The sequence below is a fragment of the Schistosoma mansoni genome, chromosome 1, assembly GCF_000237925.1.
Source record: "Schistosoma mansoni strain Puerto Rico chromosome 1, complete genome".
In the NCBI taxonomy this organism is placed as follows: domain Eukaryota; kingdom Metazoa; phylum Platyhelminthes; class Trematoda; order Strigeidida; family Schistosomatidae; genus Schistosoma; species Schistosoma mansoni.
Genome location: NC_031495.1, coordinates 45829917 through 45845008, shown reverse-complemented (window position 1 = coordinate 45845008; position 15092 = coordinate 45829917). Strand labels below are relative to the sequence as shown.

Sequence of the window (15092 nt, the reverse complement as noted above, 5' to 3'; positions counted from 1 at the left end):
ATTAATTAAATTAACTATGGATAGTGTACGGGTAAAATATCAGTAAGAGTGGGTACATAATGAGGGTACCTGATAAAAACAGTGAATATATGTTTGATGTCTCTGGAATTCCACTCGTGGGGTGAAATAGATAAATGTGTATAAGAAATTAATCCTATTGTATTTTCCTATATTATTTTAAATATACAATTATTGTTATTAAATAGGCTTCTGTAAGTACCCATTTTTATAGTGCGTTGATGAATTCTAATTAAATATTAACTTCACTAGGAAGTGATATTGTTTTTAAATCATGGCATCTAGACAGTAATACATATTATGCTACAAACTAGTCTAGCATTCTTAGTTTCTTTCATATTTTATCTTCAGTTTGAATTACTGTTTATCTGATCTTTGTAAAAGCTGTGACGTTATTACTTTGGCAGAAGTTATAGAAACATAAACGATTTCAAACAAACAAGAAACTATATAGCAATGGTAATATTTTTAATTAAGCAGAGCTAAGTTTATTCGGGCATCCATTTGATGTTAGGATGATCATATGATCAAACAACACATATTTGTATGCCCTCTTCAAATTTACCTATATATTTTGTCATGTAATAAATCATTGTCGATTCTTTCTCAAAGGTCCGAAAGGTCCAAAGGGTTTAAAAGGTGAACGTGGATTGCCGGGTACTAAAGGATCTGGTCGTCCTGGTCCACCAGGTGAAAAAGGTGAACGCGGATTGGATGGTTTAGCTGGAAAACATGGAAAACAAGGTCCAATGGGGCCTCAAGGTCAGTTAATTATATAAATTACTGAGGAGTGTTTCTTAACTTTAACATGGTAACGTGAATAATTTAAGTATTATGTAATGATGAAGAAATCATATCATTACGTAGCGATTAAAGTTTATCGATGTGCTGGTCAATAATATAAAAACTGTTTGAATATTGATAAACTTTAACAGCAAACGGTTTATGAACACTGTTCCCTATTAGTTGATAGTCGTTCATGAAACTTAAGCAACTGATTGGCTATACTTAATAAATAGTAACACGTTTACCAGAAAATAAATGATCATTTAAATGGTGAACCAACAGACTAACCTACTATTTGTATTTTAGCTTGGAAAAGTAGCTATTGAAAAGCGGTTTTACCGGAAAGTAAGATGATTTCAAGTTTTTGAACATATAACTAATTAATACTGAATGATATCAAAAGTCACTGTATACTTGGTACATTACTGTTAATTCTGAATATTTAGGTGAACCTGGAGAACGATGTAGTTTGTGTAGACCCGGTATACCTGGAGCAAAGGGTGAAAAAGGCGATATCGGTCCAGCTGGTCTTCCAGGTCCACGAGGTCGAGATGGTGCCAAAGGAGAACGAGGGAGTCGCGGTGCTCCTGGGAATCAAGGTCGTACGGGTTCACAGGGTTATGAAGTAAGTTTACTTAGATGTTAATTTCACCGTTTTATGTTAAGACATCTTTTCGTCTGATATAAAGAACACAGAAGAACAAGATTGTATGTTGACTTCATACTTCAAAACCGCAAGAAGTACAAATAGATAACCAAACGATTTTATCATAAATAATTGGATCTAGTTTATCAAAATATTCACATTATAACAAACCGGCTGTTTTAGTCGACATAAGGAGGGTTGAGTTCAAACCTGAGACCTAGTGTTTGAAAGTTGAGTATTTCGGTCAATAAGCTGCCTTTCCGGAGGTTGTTTTATCAATAGTTCATTAAAGTTTATTATTTCTCTAGATTATATAGTTACCGTAAATTGTACTCTAATGAAATTTTTAAAGGAACTAACTAGGACCAATACTCTAGAAGTTATTTTGTTTGTGTCCCTATGTGCGAAAGCAAATGTTGTGTGATATTTACCTTAGATAATCATTATAAGTAATTGTTACATGTATCAAATATGTTAATAATCGTTTACACAACTACTTGATATTACTATTACTTTATTCTATCGTTAGCTGTACATAAATGTTATCACGTAATATTTGATTTCCTAATGTTTCTCTAGGGTGATCAAGGTGAACATGGTCTCCCTGGACCAAAAGGTTTCAAAGGTGAACCAGGTGAAACAAGAACAGAATACACTGGAATTCTAAAAGGCCCTAAAGGTTATCCGGGTGTGGATGGAGTCAAAGGCGACAAAGGAATCAAGGGTATTATAGGCTCTCCAGGAGAGAAAGGAGACCGAGGATTAGAAGGACCACAGGTTAGTACTTCTAAAAATTACTCAGTTATATGCATTGTTTACTACCTATAGGATTTTTAGTGCAAATTATCCTTAAGATTTCATTAAACCTGTTGTTGGCTGATTTATATAGAATAGATAATGCTTAATGTTATAATTTTGTCAGTTATATTAAAAGGTGATAGTTGAATTGTTGGTAATATCATCTAAATGTGAACTTTTTCCCCCCTTCAGGGTGACCCTGGCTTACGAGGTTTACCTGGACAGAAAGGTCCTAAAGGTATACTAGGCGAAAAAGGTTACAAAGGTGCGACAGCTGAAGTTAGATTTGGTGATAAAGGTGAAAAAGGTCAACCTGGACGTCCTGGACTGAAAGGTGAATTAGGCGATTCTGGAGAACCTGGAAATTGTACTGTGAATGTTATTCAAAGTCGTAATTTAACTGGTATGTTCATTAACAGTTCTTTTGGTGAATAAAGATCCTAAAGACCATATGAAACATAAAATCTATTTTTTAACAACAGAATAAAAATTAAATAATTTTCTTCAATAAGAAGTTGGAGAAGGGAAGTATCAGAAATTCATGAATTTTATCTGAAAATTCCTAAATTATACGAGTTAGTCATTTGATCAATATTGATGGAAAATTTTAAGTAACAAATATACTTAACTGATTACAAATTCTTTTGACTAAGGTATGAAATACTCTTACTGATAACCTGAAGTTTCGTGAAGTTAACAACACTATTTTAGTTTCGTGTCTAATACTTGAATACACGAAAGTCTAATTTATAAACCGGTACGATACAACTGCCCTCTTGTTTACAAATTTGAACACAATAGATCAAGAGCAAGATGGCCTGTGTACATATACAATGTAGGATATGTGGTATTTTTTGAGAGAATTAGTATTCAATTTCTTACCTTGATTGTACGATCCGACCTACAAAGCATTCCTTTTCATTTCGGACTAGATCTTGACGAATATATAAACTATCCAGCAATAAATAGCCTGATGACTCTTGCTAAATGAACGCTCGATTCGATTTCTGAACCGCTTTTAACAACCGTAGGCTGAATCTTTACAGCAACATGAACACAATAGAAAAAATATGAATTTCAAGCTAAAGACTGATAATAAAGATTTATTTGACTCTCAAAATAAATCAAAATGATTTAAAAACACACAATTTTTTACATGATTTATTCACAGTTAAGTTAGAAATCATAATTGAATAAACTGAAATTGTGGTGTGGGCTACTTATATCGACATAAGTAGTATATATCGTGAGTAAGGAATAGAATATCTGATAGCAGAAGATTAAGAAGATCAAAAAGAGAAAAACAGAAATAGAAAGCAATTGGTGTGGAAATCCAGGAACAATGAAGACTGAGACAATTAATGAACATTTTGCAAATAGAGTATCAGAGTATGGTTTTTGTATTTTACCAACTAACGTTGTAATTCGTGGTGTATGACTGGTTGTCCTCACCTGTGTCTTCATTCACTACAAAATGAGCCGTAATTTACTGTGTGAGCACATTTTTTTCAATATTATACAGTTAAGCATCTATAATCTCTCTTAAGGTGTGAATACATTTTATACACGGTTCGAGAAAAAAATCAATTTCATATATCATTTTTATTCCAGTTGATCAAGCTATTAGCCTAAACGACAGAATAATTTACTTTTTAAACGATACTTATTTATTTTTTTATGTATTGCTTACTTTTAGAAATCCACAAAACCCATTCATTTGTTATTTAATATCTACTTTTTTTCTTGTTTAGTTGAAAAAGGTGATCGTGGACCTAAAGGTGAACCTGGACCAAGAGGAGATAAAGGAAAACCAGGTGATGAGGGACCACCAGGTCAACCTGGAGATAGTGGGATTAGAGGTGAAAAAGGACTTCCAGGAATACCTGGACCTGCTGGAATAAAAGGAATTGTAGGTGAACCAGGTAAGATAACTTTCATCTCCGACATCCATATCAATAATGTGTTATCCCATTTAGAAGATATATTTTAATAAACAAAAATAAATCTTATCAAATAGCCGCGTACATCCTTCTGTACTATTATCCCAACCACAACTACTGTGTAGTGGGCAATAAATCTGTCCGACTTCCTAAACATTACTGAAGATACATTTAGTGTCTAAATTAATGATCTGCAGCTTCTCATGCAGAAGATGATAAAAACCAAAGCTGTATGTGATAATCAGTATTATGAATTCTACTTTAAAAAAAGTCAATATTAACTGGTTATTGTAGTGGCTTTATTTTGCGATACGTAATCAAAGCGAAATATTATTGACCCATTTTCTATATACTAACTACTGAAATTACTATAGTTGTATTAATCTGACAGTATTATTTCACCATACTTATTAGTTTACATTCTCGGAACCTCCTAAATGGTAGCCAAGCTACTATTTCTTTATAAAATGTGAAATTTTTAAATAATTTAATTTGAACTCACGACTCTAGTTTCATCTTTTAGGTGATCCTGGTGAACAGGGTAGTCCAGGAGTATCAGGGGCCGCTGGCGTTACCGGAGTGAAAGGAGATGTAGGTGATATTGGTCCAGTAGGAGATCGTGGTTACCCAGGTAAGACTTAAGGAGTTGTAAAATAATTGATTTTGAAAGGTATGTCTTTTTATTCATACGAATTCTGGACATTTTTAAGAGTGAATGGGTCTGACTGTTTTATTCAAAGTTGGAGATATTCAGCTTAAATTCTCTGTGTGATTAAATGTTAAGAAAAGCATGAATAATGTTTTGGATACCAATACCAAAACTTCTATATAAATCAGTTCGTCAGTGAAAGGTGAACAATTTGTTCTATACCTTGCTAATATTTTGGATAGTTGATCTATTTTTGTATGTTACAAGGAAATTTTTATACAAACAATGCCTTTGATAACTTCCACAGGTCCAAAAGGAGAAAAAGGATTGCCTGGTCAACCTGGAGCTGGAATCCCCGGAGAACGTGGTGAACCTGGGCGGCCAGGTATACCAGGTCCAAAAGGTTCGCAAGGAGACCCTGGTATAATTGGTGATTCAGGAGATCCAGGTATTATTATTCCATCATTTTACTGAACTTTTTGTGAAACAGCCCATGTCCTAAGAGAAATATTATGTTTTAATGCCGTTATTATAGTAATTGCGTACACTTTTAGAATAAGTTATTAATTTTTAGTTGTTTTTATTGAGATAACAAAATAAATTTATTTATTTATTACTGTTAATATTAATATTACGATCAACAGGATTAGATGGAAGACCTGGATTAGCAGGAGAACGTGGAGATATTGGTCCACCGGGACTTCAAGGTGATCCTGGTCCAAGTGGTGGTGCTGGTATCAAGGGAATTATCGGTGATCCAGGAGATAGTGGAGAACCAGGTGTGTTTCACCAATTGGTAAACTTGATTTAATAGTTATGTGTACCGTTTATTATTTAAACGGTATTCACCTTAATAAATATTACGCCTGTTTGTGAGGTCAAATGTGACGTTCTTGAAAGTTGAATCAAGAAACCTCAAATACTGATATTTGATAAATGAATACGAAATATGTAAGTTATGTTTAAGAAACATTGAGTTTATAATTAATGGATCTGTCTGTTGACAGTGGTTTAGCTACCGGAATTAATTTGAACCTAAATTATTAAGTATGGTTCATTGCAATCTAGTGTCCTCTGTTTTTTGATTGTTACTTTCGAAAGTGAAAATTAAACAATTTTGAGGCAGTACATGTTATAACTTGTGGCCGAGTGGATGCCCTGTTAATGTGTAACGTGATAAGACCGCCAATCAGAGATCAGCGAATTGTCGATCGGACCAGTGACACACGGAAACCCGTACGAGCAGTCTAGAGTACTTGTCGGTCCTGCTTTCTGCCTAGCCCAGCCAGTTAAGTCCAAAACACCAATCTCAGCCTCTGCAGTATGGATAATATATTTCAAGCATACTAGGTTTATATACCGATCAAACAGACCACATCGTACCATAAAATGGAAAATAACATTTGTAAAAGATTCAGTTGAATGTGACTGTGAATAGGGTGAACAGTAATTAATAGACTGTGTAAATCGTATAATGATAGTCTATGGGTCAAAATGAATCTTATGACAAAAGGAACATGAATATGAATAGTTTAGTTAGTTAACAACTATACAATAAAAATATACACATAGTATTGGTCCATAAACGGGTCCCAAAGTTACCATTCACTATTGTTATCGGGACATAACAATACATGAGCTGACACATATTTTGCTTTGAGTAAATTACTACTTTTAAAAATTTTGCTACCGGCAAAATGTAATTTAAGTTCCAGTACAGCAGCATATCAAGGGAATTTCTAGTAAAACGTAACTTGTTAGTAATATTATCTTACGACAGAGTTAATTATACCTCCTTCTATGTTATATTTTAGGTTTGCCTGGACGTCCTGGTATACCTGGAGATAAAGGCAGATGTCTGGGAGCAGCAGACAAAGGAGAACCTGGACCTCCTGGTCCAGAAGGTCCAGAAGGACAAAAAGGCGAACCTGGATTAAGAGGTGCGAAAGGAGAGCGAGGACCATCAGGTCCAATTGGACGACCAGGTAGGTTAACTGTCATTACTTATGAACTAGTGCATTTATTTTTAAACTATACTCAGTTTATTGCATATCATTATAAAACAGTAGATAGTTGGATGTACGTATTATATTATATTTTCCTTCAAATATAATTTATTGAAATTTTAAAAAATATGTTAATCCACAGTTTAGATTTGAGCTTCAACACAGTTAATAATCATTCCTCTTCAAATCGTTTGAAATTATTGAACCTTACTTTTACATTTCCTTCTTTGCAGGTGAAAAAGGTTTAACGGGTGAACCAGGCTTACCTGGACCAGATGGTCCTTCAGGAGATACAGGTCCTCCTGGCCGTCCCGGAACTACTGGTCCTAAAGGCTTTGAAGGAACGACTGGGCCAAAAGGATTTGAAGGACCACCAGGTAGTACACTGAGGCGCTATATTTGTATTTGATAAACAGACTGATATTTTTATGATTATCTTATAATTTTTAAACTTTACAAACGTGATGCAACGAAATGGATTGATATGGTAAAACGAATATCATTGAATAACGCAAATCAATGAGTACGACTGGCTTTCTCAGGACGCTGAACAGCAAGAGTGTCAGACAGCAACGTCTAACAAGAGGGTATAAAGATTAACTGCTTCGCAAAAACACAACACTTCATACGCACTTTAACCGACTTAACATTACTTGGAAAAAGTGATTGAGATTTTGAGTTTGGTGATCTAGAAACAGGATAAGTTATTTAATGGAAATATTCAGATTAAGTGACAGAATAAATTAAAAGCCTAAGTTTAGAAACTTTTATCTTATTTACTAACAGTGTGGTGTTAAGAGTTATTTAAATATATCTTGTTAACACGACTAGACAGATACCATTTTTTATAGTAACTTGTTACTTTCCTTAAAGACGCACATCGTAAATATCCTCATTCAATATTCGTCTGGCACTTATACCTAAATACAGATTCCTGTGAAACAACAGACAGTTAGACTTATCAGTTCGCCTTAGATTTAGACCAAGATAGTCGCATTAAACAGAACACTTTTAATTATTAACCACTTGGTTATAACTATTTAAAGTAACCATAATAGTTCATTTGTATCATCTATATTTACGAGTGAAAAAAACATTACAGGTATTGATATATCTCAATGTCCGATTTGTACAGTCTGTTAGTTGAGTGTAAAAATCTTATACGTAACTTTATGTATTATTTCAGAAATATCAAAACCTATCACCATCATTTGTGTTAAACTCGTTTCCTGAACATTTTTTTTACTTCAAATACGATATCTCCGCCTATTCTTTAGGAGGTTGGTGATCATGATCATGCCTACAAAAATTGGATTAATGTTACAGATTTTTGTTCACATACAAAGCAAAGCCTATTTAGCAAACAATCTAATAAATTATATTCCATCATTTTATGAATGTAGGTGGTCCTGGTGATGAAGGTCAACCGGGTCCAAAGGGTGAACCTGGTATTCCTGGTGCAGACTCATTTGGTGAAAAAGGTGATACGGGAGAACGTGGTCCTCCGGGTGATGTTGGAGAAAAAGGTTCCACTGGAAAACCTGGTTTGCGTGGACCTCCAGGTGATGCAGGAACCAATGGTCAAGCAGTAGTTGGAGATGTTGGTGATACCGGAGATGTCGGTGAGAAAGGTCTTCCAGGGATGCCTGGAGACCCTGGACTACCTGGACCTAAAGGTTCCCCTGGAGTAACAGGTTTGATTGGGCCGAAGGTACGTAGATATTACTCTTATTTCTTCAGTCGTTCTCTCTAACAATGTAAGAGCTATTTTGTCAAGATTTTTGTTACTTTCCTCTTTCTTAATCGCTTCTGTAACTTCTGCTTTCAGGGCATAGTGGGCGATCCAGGAGTGCCAGGTTTGCAAGGCCGTCCGGGAAAACCAGGTCAGGAAGGCCCACCTGGCTTGTTAGGTCCTAAAGGTTTTCCAGGGGGGAAGGGTCAGAAGGGTATCAAAGGGGAACGTGGTGAACCAGGAGAAACAATAGTTGGCCGTGACGGGGAACCTGGAGATATGGGAGAACGAGGCATTCCTGGACTTCCGGGACCCAAAGGAGACAGAGGATTCCCAGGTCAGATAAAACTTAAGACCATGTACCATGTACTTATAATTTTTTTTCTCAACACAATTTTAGTTCATATATGTTGGCTATTTGGATCTTCCCATTGATGTTTAGGACTGAAAATGATCAGTCTGTTTGTGCGTATGTGCATCCATCTCTACTTAAAATTCTTGCCACAATATAATTTTATGATTACCATTATTCTATTCATCCTTCTCACCACAATTTAGGTGATGCTGGACCAAAAGGCTTACGCGGTTTACCAGGTCGGGTGGGTGACAAAGGTCAGACTGGAGTATCTGGGGATAAGGGTGAACCAGGTATCACTGGAAACGATGGATACCCAGGTAGAAAGGGAGATAAAGGTGAATCCGGTGATATCGGACCTATAGGTGATCCTGGACCAAGAGGACAACCCGGACCTAAGGGTTTCCCCGGTGCTCCTGGTCAGTGTTTACCAGCTGAAGAAAGTCCTATTGGAGATCCTGGTCCACAAGGTCCTAGAGGGCCACCGGGTGAAAAAGGTTTAACAGGTAATTATAATAATGGTTTGTATTTCAGAGTAATTTATAATACTTTTTAATATTCTGTCAAAACCCTTATAGGAACACGATAATTCTTCGACAGTAAGAATATAGAAACTAAACAATTGCAATATACATAAAAACATATAAACTAGGAAATTCAAGTTTATATGACGAAGCATGAAATTCTACTAAACTTCATAATTTTACAATCATGTAGTCACGAGTGGAAATTATTCGCGAATTTTTACTGAACTGATTTCTAACTTGACCTAATGGAGCCCAATAAATATTGATTTAAGGGGAAAATTCATTGAAAATATTTTAAATTCACTGTTAGGATAATTTCATAGTGATTAAAAGTCTAACTACATTGACTTTCTCGTAAATATTTGTGTATGGGAACATGAAATATATGATCAAGTTTACTATGAGGCGGCTGTATTCTCTTGAGGAATAATACTCATTCATATACTATTACATACCCTATTCCTACGTTGAATAACTTCTTACTAGTGGTAGTAAGATCTTCAAGATTTTGTCATTGTAAAAATATTCACAATCAAATCCTGCAATAGCAGAGGAATTTTAGTTCTCGCAAGCTAAAAATTTGAATACTTTTAGATTGTATTAATTAGATCCTATTTAACATGAAACCTGATATTTCCCTTACAATTATTTTTTTAATTCTGATTTTAATAGGGCTACCAGGTAAAGTGGGTAAAACTGGTGATCCTGGTCCACCTGGAAGAGGTATTCCTGGTTCCAAAGGTCAACGAGGTGATCCTGGGCTTCGTGGCCTTACTGGTAAGTAACAAAGAAATTCATTGATTTCTTATATTTTTTACCTGAACAGAATAAGTTAATTGAATGTAAATAAATAAAACACATGCACTTAGCATGTAATCATCAATAATCAAATCTTTTCGTATGTTAAAAAATTAATCAATGTAGATCAACACCATTATATATTTCATCAATGTATAAACTTATTGCACCGAGTTCTTAGAAAAGAATTTTTCTTCAATAACTATGAATAACACGGTTCACTTACTGATGATTCCCCTATTAGTGTACTTGAAATATGGTAATAGACTGATGTTAATGTCATTCAAGAAAAGTTATCCTATTTTTAATACTACTCATAAGTAGTCTACAATAATAGTCTAAGTATGCTTAATTTCAAATTATTCTTCCTAGTATATGATTACTTAACTAAATTGGCTTTGTAAACCGTAAAAACACGAATGAATTTGAAGGGGAAATTAAAACATACAGATCTGAACATCTGAGACAGGTGCAAAATCGGTTACCTAAATGGTTCATCAAAGTTTTACAATTACATGTTCCGCTTCGAATTCCATAACTACTAATTTAAACTATGTGAGGATTCTGGCTAAATCAAGAATTATTACTGCAACAAAAGTCACTGACCAAAAGCTCATTTGTATTCGCCTTACCACAAGTTACTCCATTGGTTTCCTGTTGTGAATATTTGGTCCTGGTTCAAATATGACATCTATTTAGTCCTGGTTGTATTTAATTAGATTATCTTTGCTTAAATTCAACAAACGTCTTTTCTTATTACAGAAGTTGATTTCTTATTTTGTGCAGCTAATGATGACTGAATATAGTGATATCTTTTTATCAACATTAGATGTTCATCAAGTGCTTATGTATAAATATTTGTTTTAAGGGATTTGTGGAGAATGAACATGTACACTTTTTGAATGCTCACAATCTGTGGTTTGTAAACTTCCCTGTTTCTTTCTTTGTGGTCATAACTTAGGTCCGAAAGGTGAACAAGGTGAGGCAGGAGATCCAGGTGATATGGCCTTACCTGGTGCTAAAGGTCAAAGAGGTTATCCTGGAATTAAAGGTGAGAAAGGTGAACCGGGGATACCAGGAGATATTGGCCCAAGAGGTCCGATTGGAGATCCAGGTCCTACAGGGGATGTTGGATTACCAGGTGACGACGGAAGGCCAGGCTTATTGGGCCCTAGAGGCGATAAAGGAGATACTGGCTGGCCAGGAACAGTTGGAATGAAAGGTGAAATTGGAGACGTTGGTGATCCTGGACCAATAGGTATACCTGGAATACCTGGAGAAGATGTTATTGGTCTTCCTGGAGTCAAAGGAGAAAAAGGTGAACCAGGAAAACCTGGACAAAAAGGTATGATTGGGGAGCCGGCACCGCGGGGATTAAAAGGAGCTAAGGGAGAAATGGGATTGCCCGGTCCCACTGGTAGAGAACCTGGAGAACCAGGGCCGAAAGGAGACCCAGGATTAAAGGGTATTCCTGGTGATATTGGTCCAAGAGGTATGCCTGGAGATGTTGGACCCCCCGGACCCGAAGGATTCAGCGGTCCTCCTGGACAAGCGCTGCAGAGCACCTACTTGTTCACAAGGCATTTCCAAAATCCTGACACTGAACCTGTATGTCCTCCAGGTTCACAAAAAATATCAGACGGATATAGTTTTGTAATGGCAAATGGAAATGGTGAATTAGTAACCATGGATTTAGGTATGTATTAACTATTTAATAGCCTTTGAATATGCGAACTGCCTTGTTCTTTTGTATAAATTCTAGATAGTGAGATGAAAATTATTTTGTATCCCAAAACATTTCCTTATGTGCTGAGCTGTTTTTTGTTTTCGGAACAATGTTCAACAAATACTTCTGGGAAAAGATCCTCGCTACTTAAATAGTACAATATATATTCGACTGACTAAAATAGCTTAAAAAGCAATATTTGGGTTTTACCAAAAATGTCGAATGTATTCCAACTCAAGGTCAGTAATCGACTCAATAAATTATCATTGTCATTCACTGCTAGATGTCATTGATCGAAATAATCGACAATGATCATTTATGACTGTTTGGTTGAGAGAGTAAGGAAAAAAGGGTTTTGTTTAGTTATAAGATAAAATCGGTGGTTAAGTCATTTTTAAACCTATGTTACAGTTTAACTTACAACTTAATCCAAATCTATTTAAGCTGACTTGCCCACTGTTCATTATTACATGTTATTTTTACACTGTTAATAAACAGTTTGATTAAAATCTGAGGACAAAACTTCATGAAAACGAAGTATATGGTATGGTGAATTTATCTAGAATGGTTCACCAAGCTTTTTATTGCTATCAAACCTGTTTGTTTAAACATAGTTCCGATAGTTAGTTGCAATCCACTTATTAGATTCTAATGACTTTTTATATATTCAGAACACAAAATGACTTTTGTATTCTTAGTATATTCAGAAGTGGAATTTCAGCCTATTTTTATTTACTTGCCTGCTAATACGAATATTTCCGAATATTTATCTTTTGTCAGGTTCTCATAGTTCATGTCTAAGTATGTTCAGTATAATGCCATTTTTCCAATGCCTTCGCGATGGATCTTGTCAACTTGGTGTTCGAGCTGATCGTTCTTACTGGTTAGCTACTACGGAACCTCTTCCAATGATGCCACTAAATGTAAGCGAAGTTCATCGAAGAGTTGCTCGTTGTGTTGTCTGTGAAGCACCAACACAACCTTATGCTTTTCATGCACAAGCAAATCAACTTCAAGAAGTTAACTGTCCAGAAGGCTGGGCAAGACTTTGGGATGGATATAGCTTTGTAATGGTGAGATTATAAATCTATACATTTTCTTAGTTGAACAATTTTAGCACTGTATAGTTTATCAAATCTGTGATAAGTTAACATACCGGACATACCTCTAAGTCACTCACATGTACGTAAATAATGTTTTAAAACCTTGGGCGAGGAAGAAAATACAAATGTGGCCACCTAATCACTTTTTATTTGAAGAAATATCATAGAAAGGCATTTTGTTCATCTATATTTTTATTACTATGTTGTAACATGTCATATTAGTGTTCCTCTACAATTACGAGTAATGGTCTGACAGGATTCAGTATGTATCAGCAGTTTGTACGATTATTGGACTTTTAAATCTACCTTCATTGTATTTTCATCTAAAAAGACAGGTTTAATATTCCATAAATTACCTATTCTTTTCACTTTATTCAAATGTTTGTAAAGTGTTAATACCAACTATCGCCATAGATTTTAAGTAATAGATACAGTTATTTTCTTCCAAACCTTAGTTCACATTTCGTTTTTCTGTCTTGATGTTTCTTTTCTCTACCTTATAATTTTTATTACGCCAGATCATTGTCGTTTAGTCGGTTTTTGTAATCATCAGTAATATTCAGAAACAAAGTTTTTCGAGAAATAATCAGTGATGTTTATGAATGAATTACCACTTTACTTAAGAAGAATATATGACTCAATCTTATAGTTGTTAGTTGTTAGAGTCATAAATTATCTGTTACTACCGACAGTCCTCAAGGTTCTTCCAGTAATAAAGCTAAAAAAACTCAGTAATTCAGTGGTTAAAAGTTTAACTTATAAAGAAGCTAGCAGAATATAGCTACTATCATAACAAACTATAATGAATAAAAAAATCTTTGTTCATGAACACATAGAAAACAAGGTATAACTAAGCTGCATTATGTTCAGTATGTAAAACAAATAACTCTTAAATGATTTATCCTTCAAAATCAGGGTAGTGGAACTGAAGAGAAAAAAACATTTTTATGGATATACAATAAATATATCATTTTAAATATTTTTCTTTTATTAGCATAGTGTTGGAAGTACTGGTGGTGGTCAGCAACTTTCATCGCCCGGCAGCTGTCTTGAATATTTCAGTTATTCTCCATTGTTAGAATGCAATAATGGTATGAGTTTGTGCAATTATTGGTCAGATGCAAAAGCTTATTATCTACGTCATGTTAGTAATAATACAGAATTTCAAAAACCAGTCAGTCAATATATTACAGATCATTTACCAGATGAAACTAAAGTACTACGTGAAATAAGTCGATGTCGTGTTTGTACTAAGTCACGGTTTCAATCATATTTTGTTTAATTAAAAAGAAGATACAAATAATAAGAAGAATGAAATGAAAATATTAAACATTTATGCAATTTTTATGGAGTTAAAACGATTATTTCGATTTATTATGCATTAATTCAGGATGATCTATAAAAGTATATGTGTATGTCGCTTGATGATAAACATTTGCCTCTATTGTTTTTACCAATTTATTCTAGATGCTTATTTCGATTTAACTGTTTTCTTTGAAAAAAATGTTTTTTCTCTTCACCAATATTACATTTTTTGCTTTCTATGTCGTTTCTGAACTCTTTCCCTCCACGCAAGTGATATATACGTATATTTTATTGCAAGTGAATTTGTGTTTTATTATGAATCTGATTATTATTACGGTTATTATTATTGTTATTATTATCAATATTATTATATTTAAATGAAATAGAGAATCTTAAAGCTACATAAAGAATTTTTGTCTACATAATATCTCCTACTTTGATGAGTTAGAGGGAAATTTCTTCTGATGAATGTTTGTTGTAACTGCCCTTTATAATCTAATCTTTACAAGCCTATTGGGTGTTATATTTTGTTTTACGTGATTATATAAAAACAGACGGATTTCATTTTTTAGGGATTTTCCTTTTAAGATTGTCCATTGAAAGCGTTTTTCAAAAGTATCTGTCTCCCGTTCCTTTCTGTCTTTATCCATTGTAATCACAAAATATTATATAATGTCAAATTTTATATAATCAAACTCATATC

At 34.4% G+C, this 15092-nt stretch overlaps 1 protein-coding gene across 1 annotated transcript in view; it reads left to right on the top strand.

Annotated features, from left to right (window-relative positions):
• Smp_170330 (putative collagen alpha-1(V) chain precursor) overlaps positions 1-14366 on the top strand; it is a gene marked incomplete at both ends in the record, with an annotated part of 68886 nt that extends 54520 nt beyond the window's left edge. Inside the window, 17 exons of the mRNA XM_018794596.1 lie at positions 631-780; positions 1251-1429; positions 2030-2227; positions 2441-2651; positions 4009-4170; positions 4712-4819; positions 5145-5285; positions 5482-5616; positions 6652-6822; positions 7077-7220; positions 8247-8554; positions 8672-8912; positions 9134-9436; positions 10139-10234; positions 11253-11951; positions 12762-13054; positions 14079-14366. Of these exons, the coding sequence (XP_018648994.1) occupies positions 631-780; positions 1251-1429; positions 2030-2227; positions 2441-2651; positions 4009-4170; positions 4712-4819; positions 5145-5285; positions 5482-5616; positions 6652-6822; positions 7077-7220; positions 8247-8554; positions 8672-8912; positions 9134-9436; positions 10139-10234; positions 11253-11951; positions 12762-13054; positions 14079-14366 (3827 nt within the window). The remainder of the gene's footprint in view (positions 1-630; positions 781-1250; positions 1430-2029; positions 2228-2440; positions 2652-4008; positions 4171-4711; positions 4820-5144; positions 5286-5481; positions 5617-6651; positions 6823-7076; positions 7221-8246; positions 8555-8671; positions 8913-9133; positions 9437-10138; positions 10235-11252; positions 11952-12761; positions 13055-14078) is intronic.
• Between the last annotated feature and the right edge of the window lie 726 nt (positions 14367-15092).